At 39.5% G+C, this 19684-nt stretch overlaps 1 protein-coding gene across 11 annotated transcripts in view; it reads left to right on the top strand.

Annotated features, from left to right (window-relative positions):
• CDKAL1 (CDK5 regulatory subunit associated protein 1 like 1) overlaps positions 1-19684 on the top strand; it is a 424992-nt gene continuing 405308 nt past the window's right edge. For 3 of the 11 annotated variants that reach the window (XM_054190488.1, XM_054190497.1, XM_054190500.1), the window contains exons 1-4: positions 1-114; positions 1445-1482; positions 3046-3223; positions 5903-6015. In XM_054190488.1, the coding sequence (XP_054046463.1) occupies positions 3057-3223; positions 5903-6015 (280 nt within the window). In that variant the 5' untranslated portion in view covers positions 1-114; positions 1445-1482; positions 3046-3056. Of the gene's footprint in view, positions 135-479; positions 500-547; positions 715-1442; positions 1483-3034; positions 3224-5902; positions 6016-19684 lie in introns of those variants that run through there. The other 8 variants (XM_054190490.1, XM_054190494.1, XM_054190489.1 and 5 more) reach the window with 8 other exon arrangements.

Genomic DNA, 19684 nt, shown 5'->3' on the forward strand with positions numbered 1-19684 from the left:
AGCCCCGTAGAGGAGTTTGGCCGCTGCCGGCCGCCGTCGCGGCGCTGTTGCGCGCGCGGTGGGGCTTGGGGCGGGACGAGGCGGGCGTGATGGCGGAGCCCAGCAGAGGTGGCGGTGAGTGACGGGGCTTGCCGGTGAGCCGTCCTCCCCCTTTCCCGCTGGTTGTGGTGGTAACGGCCGAGTCATCTCCCTCTCCCCAGCTCGGCTCTGCCGGTGTCCCGCCTCCGCGACGCTCCCGTCCCCTGCGGGGCCTCCCCTGGGCTCAGCGTTAAAGGCGGGGGAGGGGGATGGCCCCTCTGGCGGGAGCCTCCAGAGGTTTTGGCGGCTGGATTGCCATCAACCCCTGTGCCCTCAGCGGGATGGGAGCCCGGTGTGGGCGAGGGGGCCGAGCCGCAGCCGGGCTCCGGGGCCTTCTTGCTGCAGGCCGGCGGCCCGGTTGCCGTTTGCCCGCGGGCACGGAAAAAGGTTGCCCTGGGAGCTCTGAAGTGGGCCGCGGTGGGTCGGTCTTATTTTATATTAACGCGAATTTTCTTCTGCTCTGTGCAAGCCTGGGGATAAAAGCCCGGGGCTTTACCGGAGACACCTGTTGGTAAATGGAGGAAAGAGCAGTCCGCTTCCACCTGGACGGAAGTTTTCTCTGTGGAAAGAAGTACTTTGTTTGTATATGTAAGAAGATCAAGGAGGGATGACCGAAATAGACCAGGGTCGAGGGAAGTTCTGTTTGTGTCAAGACATTAAAAACGCTTTTATGGGCTTTTATTTATTAACATTCATTTTTTAAAAGAGAAATGTAAATTCTGTAGATACAACTTCACAGTATAAGAACACGTTGGCTTCTAGTTTTATTATCGCCTCTTATTTCAGTCAATCTGTCAGAGTAACTGCAGAAATCTATATTTATTTGCTTGTGAAGAAGAGATTTCATGCTTGCATATGGAACCAGTGCAGATGTCAAATAATCTGTTCTAAAAAAGACTTGACAAGTGTTTGTAATAATAATAATAATAAAAATCCTGTCTTTAGCTAAAATTTACTGTTAATCACACTCTTGAAGGAAATTAAACTTATGAAATTGTATTCTCCTTGTCAGTCAGTCTTTTTCCTTTTTTTCATTCAAAATTTTAAACTCGTAATTGAAGATAGAAATCTGGAGGAGGAGAAGACTGAAATAATTTAAATACAGAGTCTTTTTTTGTCAAAGTCTAATGTAAAAGAAGGACAAAAAGATGCTTCTGCTTAGGGAAGGACAGGGAAAGTGTGGCTACTGTTCCACCCTGTCAGCCAGTCAGCACGTGTAACTAGTCTTAACGAGGTCAAACTGAGCAAGAAACAGATTTCCGCAGATGAAAGATGAATGCTTGTTGGACAATAACATGAACTCATGGTTTTCTGTCTTTTAGTTATGCTTGTTCATGGTATATCTTTTTTTTTCTTTTTTCCCCAGGATTATTATCCAAGAGGATTTAGACCAAGCTTAAAAAGGTATGAACTTTATTTGGCTATATTCTTTCTTTTGTGGGCCACTGAAATAAACTAAGCTTATTTGGTTTGCCAGTTGCTCCGTTATGTCAGATATTTTTCTGGAAGGGAGAAAAAACAAGTCAAAACCTTTTTTTCCTTCCCTGTATTGAGTTGATAACTTCAGCTATTTATACATACTGTTAGTGGTATAAAGTATTGTAAGGTATGTAACTTCCCTACCAATATTTTTTATTGCTAGACTTTTCACAGCTTTTTATTTTTGTTGATCCTCTGCTGCATTTTTTTATAGATCCTGGGATTTTTGAGCTAGAAGAATGCTAAATGCTTAAGCATTTTTGTCAAGTGCATCTTTTCTGTGACATCATTTGTATTCCTTTTTAAGTTAAATGCAGATGTGTAATTGTTCAGGTTATATTAAGTTTTATTTCAAAGACTATTTTGCAAGATTGACTGAAGCACTCATACTGGGAAAATGCACAGGTGTTTAACTTCTTATGTTCTTGAATAATTCAACTGCAACATCTGAAAGTATTTTGTACGCCAGTAGCCTGAATTTTCTGTTCCTGAAATCTGGTTTTAAAGAAATTAAAGCCTAGTTTGTTTTGTTCTTCACTGGGAGTTAGGAACATTTTGTATTTTCCCTGTAAACTCTGTGAAATGCCCTTATGTGATTGCCTTAGTAAACTGTTGAGACATATATAAACCCAAATTTCCAATGGTAAATCAGACTTTATTCTGATTAAGGATTACACGCAGCATGGTGTGAGGTGTGTAATTAATGGTATTCCTTTTGCTTTATAGGCTGCTTTAGCAAATAATCTTGAGATCTGCTGGGAGATATATATTTACTTTCTTGTGGAAAATATAATTAGCTTTTAATGATCTTCTAATATATTATTTAAGCCAGATGATACTCTAGCTATTTTGTGTTAGCTAGGTACAGTTGTTTAACATCTTGTACCTGAGGACAGGAATTCTTACTTTGCTGTCTGATGAATGAAGTAATTCAAATGAAAAGCCTGTAGGATCAGGAATTCTAGGAATAGTTTGATTTGTTTTCAGAAGAACTATGAAGACATATTGTACTACTGTGCACCTGTTTTCAACACACAAATAAAAGAGCTAGAACAGCCTCTGAAGCAGGCACTTGAATGCTGTATCTTTCATTCTTCTCCTGTGATGTGAGTGGAAGCATATCTATCACATAACATGAACTCATTATGATGCCTGACATGATTAAGAACACTTGGATCTTGGATATGTCACGTCAGAGGTGCTGCAGGGTTTTTGAATTAGAAGATGACAAGGTACAGATTATTAAAAAAACACCACAAAACTATCGTTTGTGTCTTTCTCCCTGCCTGTGTTTGAGGGATCTTGGGGGAAGAGGGCATCAGGAAATATCTCTGGATAGTTGATTGTTTTTCTGTGCTCAGTATCCCTCAGATGTATGATATGTTGCAGGTATATGTAGAAATATATCTGACTTTATGAGAACATATGCAGTAGATACTAGGCCTTGCTTTTGTATTCAAATGCTTGCTCATACCAGTCTTCTCTAAGGCTTCTTGAAGATGCCTGCTGCCTGTGATTCAGTGCTTGAAGATATTGAAGATATTGTGTCAGCAGAAGATTTGAAACCACATGATCGGCAGTTTGTAAGAAAGAATGTTTTTCCAAAAGTGCGAAAACGCAATTCACAAAAAAATACTCAGACAGATGATGATCCCCCAAGTGACAGGTAAATTCTTCCATCAGTCCTATCTTGTTGCTTTTCTCATATCTTGTGTGCACTGTCAGCTTCTAAAAATAAGGTCAAAGTTCTTATTATCTCGTAATGTAAAATCTGAGTACAAGATAAAAATTAGTAAAATAGTGTTTATAAAATTTAGTGATAATGAGTAATAAATCCTAAGCAAATTTCTTGTCCTAGACACGTTTGCTGTAGAAATAAGTTATGACTGAGATATTGATTAATGGAGTAATCAGACTGGAAAAATGGTTTCTGTTACGTAAGCTTTTGTGTGTAAAACATTTTTGAAAAATTGTCTGCTTCACCTTAATTACTTACACAGAAGCTGAGCTCTTCAAAATGCAGTCCTAGAGGCATTTTGGCATCTGGAACAAGAAATATAAACGAAATCCTGAAAATCAAAAAAGGGTTGAAGTTGGAAGGGATGTCTGGAGGTCATCTTGTCCAAACCCCGGCTCAAGGAGGGCCACCAAGAACCAGTTGGCCAGGACTGTGCCTAGTTTTTTAATTTCTCCTCCCTGGGTAACCTGTGCCGGCCACACAGTGAAAATGTGTTTCCTGATGTTCAGAAGGAACCTCCACTGTTTTATTTTGTGCCCATTGCCTCTGGTCCTGTCACTGGGCACTGCTGAAAAGAGCCTGGCTCTGTCCTCTTTGCCCCCTCCCTTCAGGTATTTATACACATTGATGAGATCCCCCTGAGCCTTCTCTTCCCCAGGCTGAACAGCTCTCTCAGCCTCTCCTCTTATGAGAAGAGATGCTCTAGTCTTTTAATAATCTACATGCCCTTTGAACTCCCTCCAGTATGTCTGTATCTCTCTTGTGGGTATGTGTTATCAGGGCACAGGGACTTATATATGTCTGGTTTACTGAAGTATTCCCTGACCCGATGCTCTTCCACGAGGGGTATGTCTTCCTTGCTTCAGTTTTTCCACCTGGTTTCTGGAACTTGGGATTTCAAAGGCTGTACTTTTTGTATGTACATCCTGCAAGTGATATAGTGAAACTTCTTTTAAACTTACTGTTTTATTTCAGTGGAAATAGTATGCAATAATTACAGAATGTATATAGCATAAGAACAGAATGAATTTTCTCCTTCAGTGAAACTGATTAAAGTATAGGTAACTCAGTTACTGATTCTAGTTTCTACTGCAGTTCAGAGATCTGGATTTTGTTTTGGTGTCACACTAGCACTTCATTCTCCCGAGTATTCAGGTACTATAAAGATAGATACAAGCTGTATTTTAGTGGTTTTGACCCAAGAAAGCACATTGAATGTATGTTGCTTAGACAGTAGGAAGTCTAAATACATTGTAACCATGCAACACGTGTTGCACATGTCTACTTAATGACCATTAACCTTCCATTAACAGATTTCTATTTCTAGCTAGGGGAAGTATCTTTTAAAAAAAGAAGTGTGGGAGGAGAAAAAATACATGGACGGGCAAGGGATTGTGTTCTAGGATGTGTGTCATTCTTGTACTTTGCTTTAGCTCATTGGCACAATTATCCCCGGAGTTTCAGTGAGACCTTCTTGCAGAATTTTTTTGTTGGTTCTTAAACCATTGTATGTGCTAGCTCCATGGTGCAGTATCTCCCATGCTGCGTCTATAGCCCAGAAAGGTTGGAATATGAGCTTTCAGATTTTAATGTGGCTGGTGGCAGGCTTAAGTTAAGGATTAATAAAGACTTATATGGAGGGAACTACAATGAAGGGGTGTAATAATATCAAAAGGTTGCAGTTTAGCTCTGTTTGCTGGTGGCCTAATTTCAGTGCAGTCACTTGGAGGTCATTTGTTAATGATACAATTTTCAGAAAGTTAGTTTGTATACTGAAGTTTGTGAACCTCTGTGTAGCAAATCTCCTCTTAGCCTACCACTCTTCTCCATTATCCACCGTTATCCTACAGTTCCTTCTTCATTCTAAAACTCTTTTCTTGCCACTTGTGGTGGACTGGCCATGGCCAACAACTGAGCAGCCACCCGGCCACTTGCTCAACCCTCCTCCAAGTAGGTTGCGGGAGAGAATTGGAAGAGCAAAAGTAAGAAAACTTGTGGGTTCGGATAAAGACAGTTTAAGTGAAGGAAAGAGGAGGGGAAAAACCCAAAGGATGCAAAAGCAATCACTTACCACCTCCCATGAGCAGACTGATGCTCAACCCAGTCTCAGAACAATGGCTGCTTTGGAAGGACCAAACCCCCAGTTTTTATTGCTGAGCATGATGCCATCTGGTATGGATTATCCCCGTGGTCGATTTGGGTCAACTATCCTGGCTCTGTTCCCTCCCAACCTGTTGTCCACCCCCAGCCTACTTGTGGCAGTGTAGAGCATAGTGGGAAACAGAAGGTTTTGGTGCTGTGCAAGCACTGTTCAGCCATAGCTGTAACAAAGGTGTGTTATCAACACTGTTATAGTCGCAAATACAAAACACAGCATCGTGCAGGTTTCTGTGGAGAAAGTTAACTCCATGCCAACCAGACCTAATACCCACTACACTAAAATCACATAACCATGATGTTCTTCCCCAGCTGTTTTGGAGTTGTTACTGTTTGTGTTGCTTGTTTTATATTTGGAGAATTACAATTAATTGAATCTGTTCAATGGCCTTAAAGAGGAAGCTTGTTCATCTTTTAACTTGCCTTTTTCATTCATTGTTTACTTAACAGCATTATTCCTGGTGCTCAGAAAATCTGGATTCGTACATGGGGATGTTCTCACAATAATTCTGATGGCGAATATATGGCTGGACAACTGGCTGCATATGGGTACAAAATTACAGGTAACAATATCAGACAAGTCACATAATTCAGATTTTTTGGGTGAATGTTCAGAGCTGCCAAGCTGTCATCAAATGTTTTAAATCTTAATTACACTTTTTCAAATCCGCCTTTCATCTGTTTCTAGTTTGAAGGTGAGGAGGTAAAGTGTTTTCCTGGGATTAAGCAGAACGATTACAAGAGGAGTGCTTTGAGAATGGCTAGGTTTTCCTGACAGGGCAGCTATCTAATAGGTGTCATACAGTGCCTTTTGTGGGTGCTTTGCTTGCTAAAGTTAATTGAAAAGTTTTCATAAGAGCAGAAGGGAAAGATTTTAATTCTTGGCCAGAATCTAGCTGGTTTTCTGATTGCAAGTGGTGGAACCCAAGTGAGAGAGAGGAAGGATGTATGGTGTTGCTTAGTGACGTTTGTGTGTTTACCGGTGCAGCAGAGTTGAACTAAAAGGGAACGATCCTTTGTTTTGGGAGGGACGATCAGTGTTGATGGAGGTGGGATGGTACAGGATTGTATTTTGTACACTTGAAAAAGCTGAAAATACTATTTCTCCTTTTCTTCAAGTACTTTAAAATACTCCCTGTCATCTTGTTCCACCCCTCCCTACTCCCCAACCCTAAACAATATACCTGAACCTGTGGTTGCGCTGGCCGCGTTTAATCTCCTTAATGCAAAACGTGTTGAAAGAAAAGCTGTAGAAAGCTGAAAACATACATTGATGTCATATTTCAATGGAGAATTATTTGAATACTTTTGTGTTTTGACTATGACTAGTGAAAAATTTAAATTTTATTCATTAATTCAAGTTTTGGTCTGTCTTGCATTTAAACTTGCATCCTGCTTGTACTGAAAGACTGCAAAGCTGTCTTTCCTGAGCCATTTTGCTAGAAATATTTTATTCCTGATTTTACAAAATGCTTGTTTCTTTTCTTGAACATCTGATGATACTGTTAACCAGTTACATCTCATTTTCCTCCTTTGCAGTTGATTTTTCTGTATTTTTTTAAGTGGAAGCTAGGTACTGAATTTTTCAAGTGCTGAACTATTTTAGGGAACCCAGGTGATTCTTTAATTAGAAGTTCAACTTTGGAGTAGGTAAGCTCTTTTAGCAGACAAGTGGAGTGATGGTCTACAGAACCTTATTTGTGACAGCTGTTTGTGTCATTCTACAAGTGAGTTCTGAGTTTTGCTTTGTTATGGCTTTCTTAAATTTAATGTCTCTTTACCTTAATTTCTCTCATGCATAGTAGCCAGAAGCTACATCTTGCTGGTCAAGGTTTGGATGGCTGTTCTGTGCTTTTGGAATTTTATTGGGAGAAACGTAGGAAAGACGGAATGCAGCAAATGAAGGAACTACCTAAAATTTTTGATACCTTCTTGCCATGATTTAACTCCATCTGGCAACTAGGACCATGCAGCTGTTCATTCATCCCCCCCATTCCTCTGGTAGGGTAGGGAGAAGAGGGAGAAAAAGGAAGGATTAAAAAAACCCTCTTGGGTTGAGATAAAAGCAGTTTAATAGAACAGTAATGGAAGAGGGGAAAAAAAAAAGCGGTTAAAAAAAAATAATATGCAAAATAAAGTGATGTAATACAATTGCTCTCACCACCTAATAATCAATTGCCCAGCCCTTCCTAGGCAGTGATTGCAGATTCCTGCCCCCTGGCCAGCCACCATTTATATACTGAGCATGACATCTATGGTGTGGATTATTCCTTTGGCCAGCTTCTCCTGTCTGTGCTCCCCCTCAGCTTCTATGGGAGACTGAAAAAGTCCTTGGCTTAACATAAGCATTACTTGGCAACAACTAAAACAATGTATGTTATCAGCATTATTCTCATACTAAATCCAGAACACAGCAGCTACTAAGAAGAAAATTAACTCTATCCCAGTTGAAACCAGGACGCTTCTCTTTCTAAAAAGTGTTCATAACTTTAGAATAGAAGTAAATCTACATCTAGAATCTGAAACTGAGGACTAAAAACTGTATAAAAGTTGCAGTAGCTGGGGCAGAAATACCTGCAGAGTAATTTTGGTAACTGTATATGAAATTGCTAGTTTCTGGTCATTATTAATTGATGTCTTGATTTAATTTATTTGTATATTTGTATAAATATATATATTAAATCAATCAAATAAACAAACCCCCAATGCTGAGATGGTAGGCAGAAATTACCGAGTGTGGTTTCTTTTTTTGTGAAATTAGGTAACTTTGTAAGCTGATATATGTAAGGACCTCTAGAAATTTCATTTTTGTTCAACAGAACAAAAATATTGGCTACAAATTCTGGCTAAAGTAAATTTTTACAAATCCATTTGTTGAATGTTCTCCTTTATAGGCTGTTAATGAAGCTGGAACTGAGTGCAAGTATTGCAAGTATGGTAGCTGTGTATGAGAATATGAGGTGGTGAAGAGGGCAATTGCCTTTTTGCCCAGTATAGTGATGCTTCTAGCGACAAGTGCGTATGAAAGTGCTCTATTACTGCTTGAATTACTGATAATGTTTCTCAGGGTTTCACACTGGGACTGATCCATTTAATCATAGAATCATAGAATCTTCATGGTTGGAAAGGACCTTTGAGATCATTGAGTCCAACTGAACAACCTACAATCTCTGCCACTAGAGCATGCATGTCTTTAATGTCTTTCATGGACTTAGAAGACAGGATGTAATGTACCTTCAGCAAGTTTGCAGACTGTGCTGAACTGGGGGAAGTGGTTGGTAGGCTGGAAACCAGTGCTGTGGTTCAGAGGGACCTTAAGAGACTAGAAAAAGGGAAACCATATGACATTTAGCAAAGGCAAATGCAAAATCCTACAGTTGGTGTAACCCCAGCTAGTGGTAAAGGTGGGAGTGGGCCGACTGACTAAAAAGCAGCTTTGCAGAAAATTATTTTGGGTTGGAGGTAGACACGAAGTTGAACATGAATCAGCAATGTGTTCTTGTAGCGAAAAATGCAAATTGCATCCTGGGCTGTGTTAGCAAGAGCGTAGCCAGCAGATCGGCAAAAGTGATCCTTTGGCTCTGTGTGGTACTTGTGAGACAATGTTTGTACTGCTGTGTCCAGTGATCCAACCTGGGCCCAGCTTTGGGCTCCCCAGGAAAAGAGAGAGATTGCTGTAGTGGGGGGACACTGAGATAGTTAGCGAGCACATGATGTATGAGGAGGGTTTCTTCAGCCTTAAGAAGAGAAGGCATATGGAAGATCCTAGTTGCAGACAGCGGTACCTAGGAGGAAGGTGCAGGGAAAATGGAGTCACTCACTTGTCAAAGGTGTGCAGGGAGACAAAAGACAACAGAGTCTTGCTGTTGGTAAAGTGGCAGTTAAGATCTTTAGCATTTGGTGCATAACTTATTGCTCATGCTGTTCATCTTTCTGTAGAGGAAATGCCAATATAGAAAGCTTCCCAACTCTTCTTGAGTCTCTCTCATCAATCCCTTTTTAAGGAAGCATGTTATTTTCTTTTTTTTAAAGTCAGTCATCCAGGAAGTTCAGATAGAATTTCAAGAAGGGACTTAATCTCTTTTTGTCCTATACAGCAAAGCAGTTACTCAGTAAGTGTTGCGTAGCATAATCCAAATTTCAAACATTTCTTGAAATTAAACTTAGTAGTGTTTACACTGTGCAAAAAATAATAAAAAACGTTTTGCAAGAGCTGGTTTATAAGTCAGTGCCTCTTTCTGTTGCTAGAATTTGTTAGTTTAATGTAAAACTGTTATAAACTTGAGGAAAATACAGAAATATTCACTAAGGTGAACGATTATCTGTTGTCACAGCATCTTTGACAGCTATTAAAGTGTTTGAGTTAGCAGGTTTCATACATGTTCCTAAGCTTCTGAGTCAACAACACTTATTGAAGAGATGCTGGAACAAGGTTCTAGTTCTAGGAGCTAAAATGTGACTTTTACTTGCAGTTCTTGCTCCATTATAAGGGAAATGGTCAAGCACTGTTTCTAGTGTCTTCTATCTAATTGCAAGTTTAAAAAAATTAGAAGGAAGAAAAGCAGCATCAGACAGACTTTTATTGTTAACTAGAAGTTGTAACAATGCAACCTGCCGTATAAGTTGACTTAGCTGAAACTGAACATGAATATAATGATGACTTATGATTATAGAAATAATTCTTTATGACTTGTTTCAAGAATCTTATTCCAATACTATTCCTTATCCCTGTTTATTGCATGGATTCTTCCCTGTTCTTGATTTGAACTGCGTTCAGGTGATGCAGAAGTCTTTCTCCTCTCCTCCCCCCCACCCCTGCCCCCCGCATTTCATTTGTTTTGAAAATGTTCTTTCTGTACAAGTATCCTTTGTTGCTTACAGTGGCTTTATCCAAGGGTGAAAACTGAGGGCTGTGCTCCAGTTTTTCACAGCAAAGACTACTTCTGTCTGGGGAGGCAGCACAGTATGAATGGGCAATATACAGATACTGCAATAACAGCAATGTTCATTAAAAATCAGGAACTGCATCAGCTTAAAAAAAGGCAAAGGGAAACCAGCAGAAGAGCTGAACCTATTTGTGTATGTCCTTTTAGAATGTGAAGATGGAGACAGTATTCTGAACAAATCTTGCATGCTATCCTGTGAGAACACAAAGCTCCTTTGTTAGTCTGAGCTACACAGAAATGTGTGTCCCAGCTGCTATCAGCATAGGGCTGTACCACGGTCCTTGTTCATGTTCTGAAAACAATATAGCTGATGGAGGCTTTACTGGTTCTAAAGCTGGTTTTGGTTTCTTGGTAGCGTGACGCCGTACAGTTTAGATATGCCTGCAGACCTACTAGAGTGCTCCCTCTGAGATACACCCTGAAGGAAGAAACTCTCATGGTACAAACAAGTAATTCCTACTGTGAAAAATAGGGAGTGGGTGAGCTATGAGCTCTGAAAATACTGTGAGCCAGATGTTTGGGAAGGGAATTCAGTTAGTGTGCCACTTAACAGCACCTTCTTTCTGAAAAATGGAACCGAGTATGTATAGTCAGACATAGAAGGAATTGACTTCAGAAGCAGGTAGTAGTACTAGCATTCATTGGCATCTGTAGGTTTCTGGTTCTGTGGAATGAATGGGTTTTGGCCCAGCCTTCTTGAATGCATTTTGATGGATCAAGCACTTAGGTATGCTTGTTTTTTTGTGATAATTGCTTTTGGCTTGAGGCTGTTCAGGAGCAAAGCATTCCCTCCTCTGTCATTGTAAAACATGCTGGGGGGGAAGATACTACTAATGACTTACAAATACCAGAAGAATGAACAGTAACTCTTCCTTTTATGAAGAGGAAGCAAAAACTAGTATTAACAAACATTCAGCAAAACTAAACCAGTAACAGCTTATCTGCACTACTTTTTTTTTTCTTTTCTTTTTTTTTTTTTTTTTATTAGAAATAAATTCTAGCATGGAACCTTCTTCCTCTTGTAGTATTGGATTCGAGAAGCAAAAAGGGGTGGAATTGCTTTGTTGCTAACTCAGTGGGATTGGCCTTGGTTTAGCACATAGAATCCAGTTGTATTAAGACGTTCAACTTTACTTGATCAGTTTTAGACTAGTCTTTGTTCAGGCATCTTTTTTACTATCTTGCCCAATTAGTCTGCAAATTTGTATGGAAAGATGCTGTATTTTTCATGGGTTCCGCCCTGTAGTTCTTGAAGAGCTCATTCCATTACTGTGATTATGGTATTTGTTGGTGAGATTTGTCAATTTCTATTGAAGCTGAATTTTTGTAGTCCATATTATACATCTTAAAACTCTGAAATTCGCTGTGCAGAGAACCTACGTATTTCTCTAAAGCAAATCTCAAATAATATTTTGAAATACTGTTAGAGAAAATATCTGGGTTTTATTACCTCTTCTACTTGTTAATTTTCTAAACACTTGCCAGTTTTGTTTACCAGTGGATATAGCTGAGGTGTCCTTAAGACTGTCCATTTGCAGAAACAGTAAATTTGATTAGAAGAAGGAAAAAAGACAAGGAAGAACAAATGCTCGGATCTACCTAAGACCTCATGTTGAAAAGGAGACAGATGTAGAAGGAAACACGCTTAGTCTGCTGTTGAAAAAGCAGGTGAAGTGCTACAAACTAATACAGGCTTCAGTGTTCAAAGGCATTGCCTCGTGTTTGCTGTGTTGCTTAAACCGTGCTTCCTTAGACTTTGTCCGTTCCCATGCAGATACAGCAAAATGTGGTGAAGCGTCTGTTTTCTTCATCCAAGTGGAAAATAAAGAAAATGACTAAGATTGTATAGGTATTGACTCTTGGGTCCCGAATCACAATTCAGAATCTGGTACTTTAAGTGTTGTTTTAAAAGTACTTTTCTACAGCACAATAAAACTTTAATAATTCTAGATTTTGATTTATTTTGTTGTCCTCAAGTAGAGAACTCTTGAACAGGTTATTGTATTGTATACATCTATTAACATAAAATTAACTCTGCAACCTGCGTAGTGGTTGATGAAGTATTTTAACTAAAGTTTCTGCTAGTTTGTGGTGTATGCTTTTAGTTGCTCAGAATTAGCAGTTGGTCTTTCCATTTTTCTCTCTCCACCCTGCTGATAATACTTCTCTGTTGCTTCCTAAGTGTCATGTAAAACAAACAGTAGTGATTGCTGTGTAATCTTGGGGTGCTATGAACCATCCTCATTGTGAGATATTTTTAGTATTCTTTTTTTAAGCTTAAAAGACAAATCTTTATTACCTGCTCCTAAAGTGCTTGATATTTAGTCTTACCAATCAGAGAATTCAAGCTTAGGCTTTGCTTTTAGATTTGACTTTTCAAATGATTGTGATTGCAGTGCCATTTTAGAGAAAAAGATACTTTACAACCCTATTTTTTGGGGGGGAGATATCACAAAATAAACCAAACTGCTTTTCTGGTGATGAGAGATGTTTCTGTTTTGTGTGACAGCACTGCAGTCATGAAACTGTCATTCTCTGTGAAGCAGCTGGGCAATGGACAAAAGCGAACCAAGGTGGAAATCCTGTGGTGTTTTGTACCCTTGCTGAAGAATTTCCCCGTTGTCTATAATTTGTAGAGTCAGAATCCTGTATGATTTTTGCATTGTTTGATAACCTGCATGACTACGCCTTCATCAGCTTTTTCTTTTTTTCAGATTCAAGCTGGCTGATAATCTGGACATAAAAGCTTTTGGTAGTTGATACTGAGAGAGGCAGTGAAGTAACTTATTTCTGTACCTGTTGTTAAAGTGAGATAATTGTCTTAATAGTTCCAGTGATATGGTCTCCTGCTTGCATAAGGTCGGCCTTGCTTCTTGTCACAAGTTTGCTTTGTGTTTTGGTTCTGGTGCTCTGGCCTGAAAACTCTGCTCTGTCACGCACAGCTAGTATGTGAATACTTGGACGTGGTGTGGTGTTTGTTTGTTTGTTTTTTAACATTTATTCTCCTTTCACTGCTGCTGAAATAATTGTTAGAGTTGGGCATATCAAGCACCATCTTCCAAGGAGCTATAAGTTCTCTTGTCATCTGCTTAGAATCTGAAACTCTTGTGGTGAGAAGGTTAAGAGGATGAGGAGAGAGGATGAAAAGGGACATAGAAGAAAAATGAAAGGAGATGTTCATAGGATGGAACAGATGGGATTGCATGAATGTAGATGATAAAGATTTCAGAGTTCTTTGGGAGGAGCACAGATATTCCTAGTTCAGCCTGAAGTGTCCAATAAAGCAATGAGTGGGATGATGGGTCTGGATATTGTTGGGGTGCTTTCTTGCAGTGTAGAGTTGATACAACATGCTGTGACTTATCTGCAGCAGCGCATGTTCCCCAGGTCCCTGTAAACTAATGTATAATTGTTGTTTTAGCAGCTGTGTATTACTCTATTACTGCTCTTGTGTTCCCTGTAAAACTTCCTAGCATGTGTGTGGCTAGAGTTCTGTTACTTACCACCTCTGACTTGTCATGTGTCTTGCACTGTGCTACCTCTTTGTGGTGAGTTTTTCCTACTTCAGCTTCCTCAGCATCAACTTCTTACTCCTGTTAGGCAACTTGCTGTTAAGTGGGGTATCTGGCTTTGAGGATGTTGTCTCGGTTACAAGATAGAACTACTCTAATACTCAAACTGGGAAGAGTTTTCCCAGTTTATAGGGGAACTAGAAAGAGCTAGTGTGTGTTTTTCCCCTCATAACAGCTTCCTGTATTGCTGCCATTAGAGCTTGATCTGACAAGTGTGTACAGTTTTCTTTATCCCACTTAAGATCACCTATTTTACAGTTCATCTAAATTGAATTGATTTCTTCTTTTTTCCACAGTCATGGAAGTGACAACTGAAAGTTGGGAGCAGGCCTGAGAGTCTAAATAAATCCTACATGCACAGTGTCTTCAGGGACACTTGTAGAGAGCTTATGTAGGTAAATTTAAGCATGCATACATGCTTAGGGTTCATTCTAGTGGCAGAGCAATTGGCTGCGTGCTCAAGTGGTTGGTTCTGGCAATACTGGTATAATCCAGAAGAATGAGTTTGAAAAGCATTGGACCATGAAAAGTAAATTTCAACCTCTGGTAACGTGCATCCTCGTATCTGGAGTGTGTCCCTGTAGTAGGTGGTTAAGTAATAAGTAAATGAAGCATAAATAGCAGTGATGAAGTGAGTTCAACATAGACGTATGGGTGATGTAGAGCTTTGTAGAGTGCTCTACTGAGACATTAATTCCATGTGGTTCTTTGGTATAAGTAACAATTTATAGAAGATTTATAAAAGCTAGTGGGAGAACAGACCAAATTTTTATATCCTGAAGAGATTTTTGACCATGTAGTCTCAGAGGTAGGAGCGAGATCATCTTTTGATCCGACCATTTGTAGGAACACCTGAAAAAGACTTGGCCATTACCCTAGGTGACTGGGAACAGCGGAGGAGGGTTGATGTTTAGTGCAGGTTTTTGCCGTAATTTGTCTACAGTTTCATTTGCTAGGAAAGATGAAGCTTAGCTGTGAGTTCCTTGTTTTTGAGAAATTGCTGGTTAGGACAAAGTTCTCTAAACTTGAGATGGTCTTTGCTGTGCAACTTCGCATTAAGATGCTTTTAATGCATTTTGGGAATGCTTTTTTGACAGTTGTGGTGTGTCTGCCTGTGCATGTGTGAGCTGCTGTTGCTTTATATTACTACAGAGGCAAGGCAAGCCTGAGTGACTTAGTTTCTGGCCTGTTGCTGATAAGAATTTTGAACGTAGCACAACTAATCTTGAACTATGATGTGTCTCCAAATACAGAGCATTAACCTATATCGTTATCCTTCTCTCAGGCCTGAGGGTATTTTAAGAGACGAGACTGCCATGTGATTATGGAGGCTGGCTGGAGACAGTAGAAATACACTACACAGATAACAGACACAAATTGGTTTGTGTGTTTTTCCTCATTGATGGGAGCAAATAAAGTACTTATTTCTCTTTTTTCCGTGCCTAACAGAGCTGAGTGTAATTTCTATTTCTTTCTTCATGGCCAACTTGGACTATGTTCATGTAAGCGTGTTAAGTGTTTCTGTCTCCCAGCTGTAAAAACAGGTCCTGTCACCGGGCAAAGAAGTCAAAATGGATGTAGATGGTTTTTATCTCTCCCAGAGTGCCATCCTATCCTTGGAGTATATCTGCTGCTACCTTAGTTTGTCTGTGCTTTTCATTTATGCCTCTTTCTTTTTTTTTTTTTTTTTTTTTTTTTTTTTTGGCAATGATACAGCGTTGTGTCTGCCCAGGGCTGGGTGACATGAGCAAGTTCAGACATCCCCTTCCGCTTTCTTTCTATCCAAATGTTTTACAGTTGCGAAGTAGAATAAAAAATAATAATCAGGATATGCTAATGTTTGAAGCAGTTTACACTTTTTCGGTTGAGGATGGTTTGAAATTCGTTTATGTTCAAACGGAAGTCAGGGCTGTGCGTTTAGGGGTGGGAGCCGAGAGGTGGCAGCATCGTCCCGGCAGAGGGGGCTGGGCCGGGCCGGGCCGCTCGCTGCCCCGGCAGCCGCCGCCTGCGCGTCCCTCAGCGGGGCGGTTAACCGTGTCATTTCTGCTGAGCTGCGTTACTGATTCGATGTAGGGATACCGCATTATCATTCAAATCTGAAGTGCAGTCGTATGCACTTAATTAAATCGGCTTTAATTATTTTCTGTCATTCTGATCTTATGTCCCTTTAGTTTGCAGCATTGCTGTTGTATATTAGGAGGCTCTGTGTTTTGTACTTCTATTTTGTCTCAGTTACTACTTTTTAGTTTGTTTGGTTTTGTGTTGGACCTATTAGTTCCCCTTCCAAGGAGTCTGTGTTATGGGTTTGGGATTCATAAAATATCGTAGTTGCTAAAATCACCTTTTTGAGAAACTGTTCCATTTGGGTGCCCCTTTCTGCTTCATGTTTGTTTGGTTTGGTAGGTTCATTTAATTTACATAAGGACTTCTGTTTGAAGCATTAATTGAGAATTTTGCTTATAATGGTCAACATGACCCCCTGCTTGTATTCATTAAGGGATGATTTTAATTTTTTGTTTTATTTTAATAATCTTACATACACTGTCTTAGGTGTGTATTATACTAAGACACTGAAGCTTCTAGGGACTGCTGAGCAAATGCTATCTGTTGAAATACATGACTACAGCATAAATAAAACCATGAGTTTAGCTAATAGTGTAAAGGCAAATGGTGTTCAACTTGGACATTAGTAATTAATTATGTTACACCTTATTAAGGCTAGCATTTCAAATAGGTGGCCACTACTCTCATCAGTGTAGTGCTATCCTAAGTTTCCCAAACTAGGTTTTTCATCTGTTTAAGCAAATTCTAAATAACCTGTAGGATTTGATTTAATGTTTGTGTTGGTTTTTTTGAGGAAAAGTGCCACTTGGTGTGAATTAACATCCTCAGTTGAATGTGGGTGAGGCCTAGCTACATACTGAGCTTGTGAATTTTGTATGGTTAACTTGGGGATTATGAAAATATGTTTTTTTTTATTTGCCACTCATATGACTTTTCTTGAGCTTATCTTCAGGAACTTCAAGGTTGTATATTTTTTTTTTTCAGATGAATATTTTAAAATTTAGTTTTGTAAGATCTTTTGTAAGTGATGTTTAAAATAGGGGAGATGAGTAAGCTGTCAAAAGGCAATCTTTCCCTGGTACATTTTGGGTGCAGCAAAGCTGTGCACTGGGAATTGTCCAAGTTTGCAGGGAAGGAGCTCTTCTGAAGCAGCGTTGGAGCAGTCTCCCATGCTGTTTGTGTCCTTGTGGTGGATATGGAATAGCTATTTAATCTTTTTGGTCCTTCTGTTCTTCCCTGTGGCCTGGCTCAAGAGCCTATTTTGAAATTAAGCAAGTTATGCAGAGGCTTTTAATCTTTCCAGAAACTGAGTAATTTTTTGGTCTCTGGAACACTATAGACAGAGATACCTTTCACCCTAAGAGAAGTGATAAGCTGCTTGTATCTCAGAGATGCAAAGAAACATCTTTATTGCATCATGAAGCTGTGTTTTGGAATGTTTCATATTGTCATAACCTATTTCTGCAGTTCTTAGGAAATTTCAATGTCGTCCTAGCCGGTTTCTGTGACTTTGTGCTCATTTCGAACGCTTACAGAAAGAAGGATAGTTGCTGTGACCAAACATCCTAGCACTCATGGGGACCTTAAGTTGACTTAGCTGGTGCAGTCTTTACAATAGTCATGCTTAGCTGCGGGGACGATGTGTCTGCAGAAATGCACGTCCGTGAATCTTGTAGCATTTGTGTGCTACCAGTTGGAGTTAACACGTTAAGTGTTGGGGCTAAGGAAGAGGCTTCATCTGTTTAAGCAGAAGACATTGGCATTTTTCTTGTGTGTCAAATCCCTGGCTTTGGAATTTGCTTACAGAAAGAAACTAAGCAGAAACTTTGTCTTGGATGACTATAAATAGGCTTTGAGTTAATCATGCCAAAACTGAATTGCTGTTGATTGGTACAAGACACTGGTGTATAGAGAAGTGAGTTTTTTGGCTTGCAATATAATAGAAGACAGATCACTTGGCTGCTGATTTTATTAGGCATTTTGGACCCTCAGCTTTTCTTGGCTGGGCTTTAAGGGTAAAAGTGTGCTTGTTTGTAATTGATTCCCTAAGTGATCGTTGACTTTTGAAATTCTGTTGTTTGTTTAAGGGGTGGCATTTTTCTGTTTGTCTTCATGATGCTTTGAAAAATTGACTTGCCATTGGTAAATGTTAATCTTCCTTGGTAAATGTAAAGATGTAGACCATCAGATGAAGGTAAATATGAACATGTAGTATTTATTTGACTAGAAGTTAGATTCTTACAATTGGTAGTGATGAAAGGAGAATATAAACCGAATGTGCTTTAAAAGTCTAATAACGAGAAGATAAAAAAATTAAGAAGTTTAAGTGTGAGACAATCACCTTGATGTTTCCTTAAGAGTTACAAATATTTTTTGCAACATTGCTATTGAATAGGAACAACGCTAATAGAATTTTTTGTTAAAGGAGAAAAATGTCATTGTTAAAGTTTTGGTTGGTGTTTTTTGTTGTTGAGGTTTTGGGGTTTTTTTTGTTTTTTTTGATTTTTAGAAAGCCCCAAACAAAAAAACCTGGGAAAGTTGTGGGAAGGAGGAGGAGTTTCTCCACAAACTTACCGCCATGTTTCAGTATTTAAAGGGTAGCTACAAAGAATATGGAAACTCCTTTTTTACAAGGAGTCACATGGAAAAGATGAGGGGTAATGGGTTTAAGTTTTTCCTGGGGAGATTCCGATTGGACCCAAGAGGAAAATTTGTCCCAATGAGAACAATCAGCTATTGGAATAATCTCCCCAGGGAAGTGGGGAATTCCACAACATTGGACACTTTAAAGATTCAGCTGGACAGGGTGCTGGGTCCTCTTTTCTAGACTGTGTTTTTGTTAAGAAAGGTTGGACCAGATGGTCCTTGAGGTTCCTTCCAACCCAGTATTCTATGATTCTATAAAACTATTTAAAACTATTTTGCTGTGATGCTTATGTCTTTTTGAAAAAAAAAAAAAAAAAGGCTTATTGGAAGACTAATGTGTTTTCTGAATTATCTTTGTATTTATCCATGGTTTTCCAAATACAAATACAGCAGAGCAGAGAAACAACATTTTCTTCTATAGGTGGCTGACAGTTCATTTACAGCTGTAGCTTTTCAGTGCTGTCAGTGGTTTCTCACTTGACCGAGGCAGAAGTACATTTAAATGGAGGGAGCCGTAAGCTTCACCTCTGCTGTTCAGTGAGTTGGGGAGAAATTCTCATAGTTTAACAGCACCTCAGTGTGATGTTGCTCACCTGCTGGCAGGCACTCCAGGCACTGGGTAAGGGAGAGGAGTTTATTTCTGGAGTGTAAACTGATGCAGAGGAGGACTGGGAGAGGAATTTTAAGTAAGATTGTTTTCCCTGACCATCTGTAGGAAATAGGTTGTAAGTTTGTGTTCGTGAGTGGCAGAGCCTCCTCTTAGACTGCTGCAGTCTGTCATAGATCATAGGCCAAAAGTCACCTGGGTGGTTGAGCTTTCCTTCGGGGGGCTGAGCCGTTCATTGACATTTGTTTTAGCTGGTTGTCGAAAACTTCCAATGATGGAGAATGCATAACCCCTTTTGGATGATTAACTGCCTTTCTGGTTGAAAACTGTTTCCGAATGTGTAACCTAAATCTTTTAGCACAGTTCAAGCCTATAGCTGCCTGTGTTTTCTTTAATG

The sequence above is a fragment of the Rissa tridactyla genome, chromosome 2, assembly GCF_028500815.1.
Source record: "Rissa tridactyla isolate bRisTri1 chromosome 2, bRisTri1.patW.cur.20221130, whole genome shotgun sequence".
Taxonomy (NCBI): domain Eukaryota; kingdom Metazoa; phylum Chordata; class Aves; order Charadriiformes; family Laridae; genus Rissa; species Rissa tridactyla.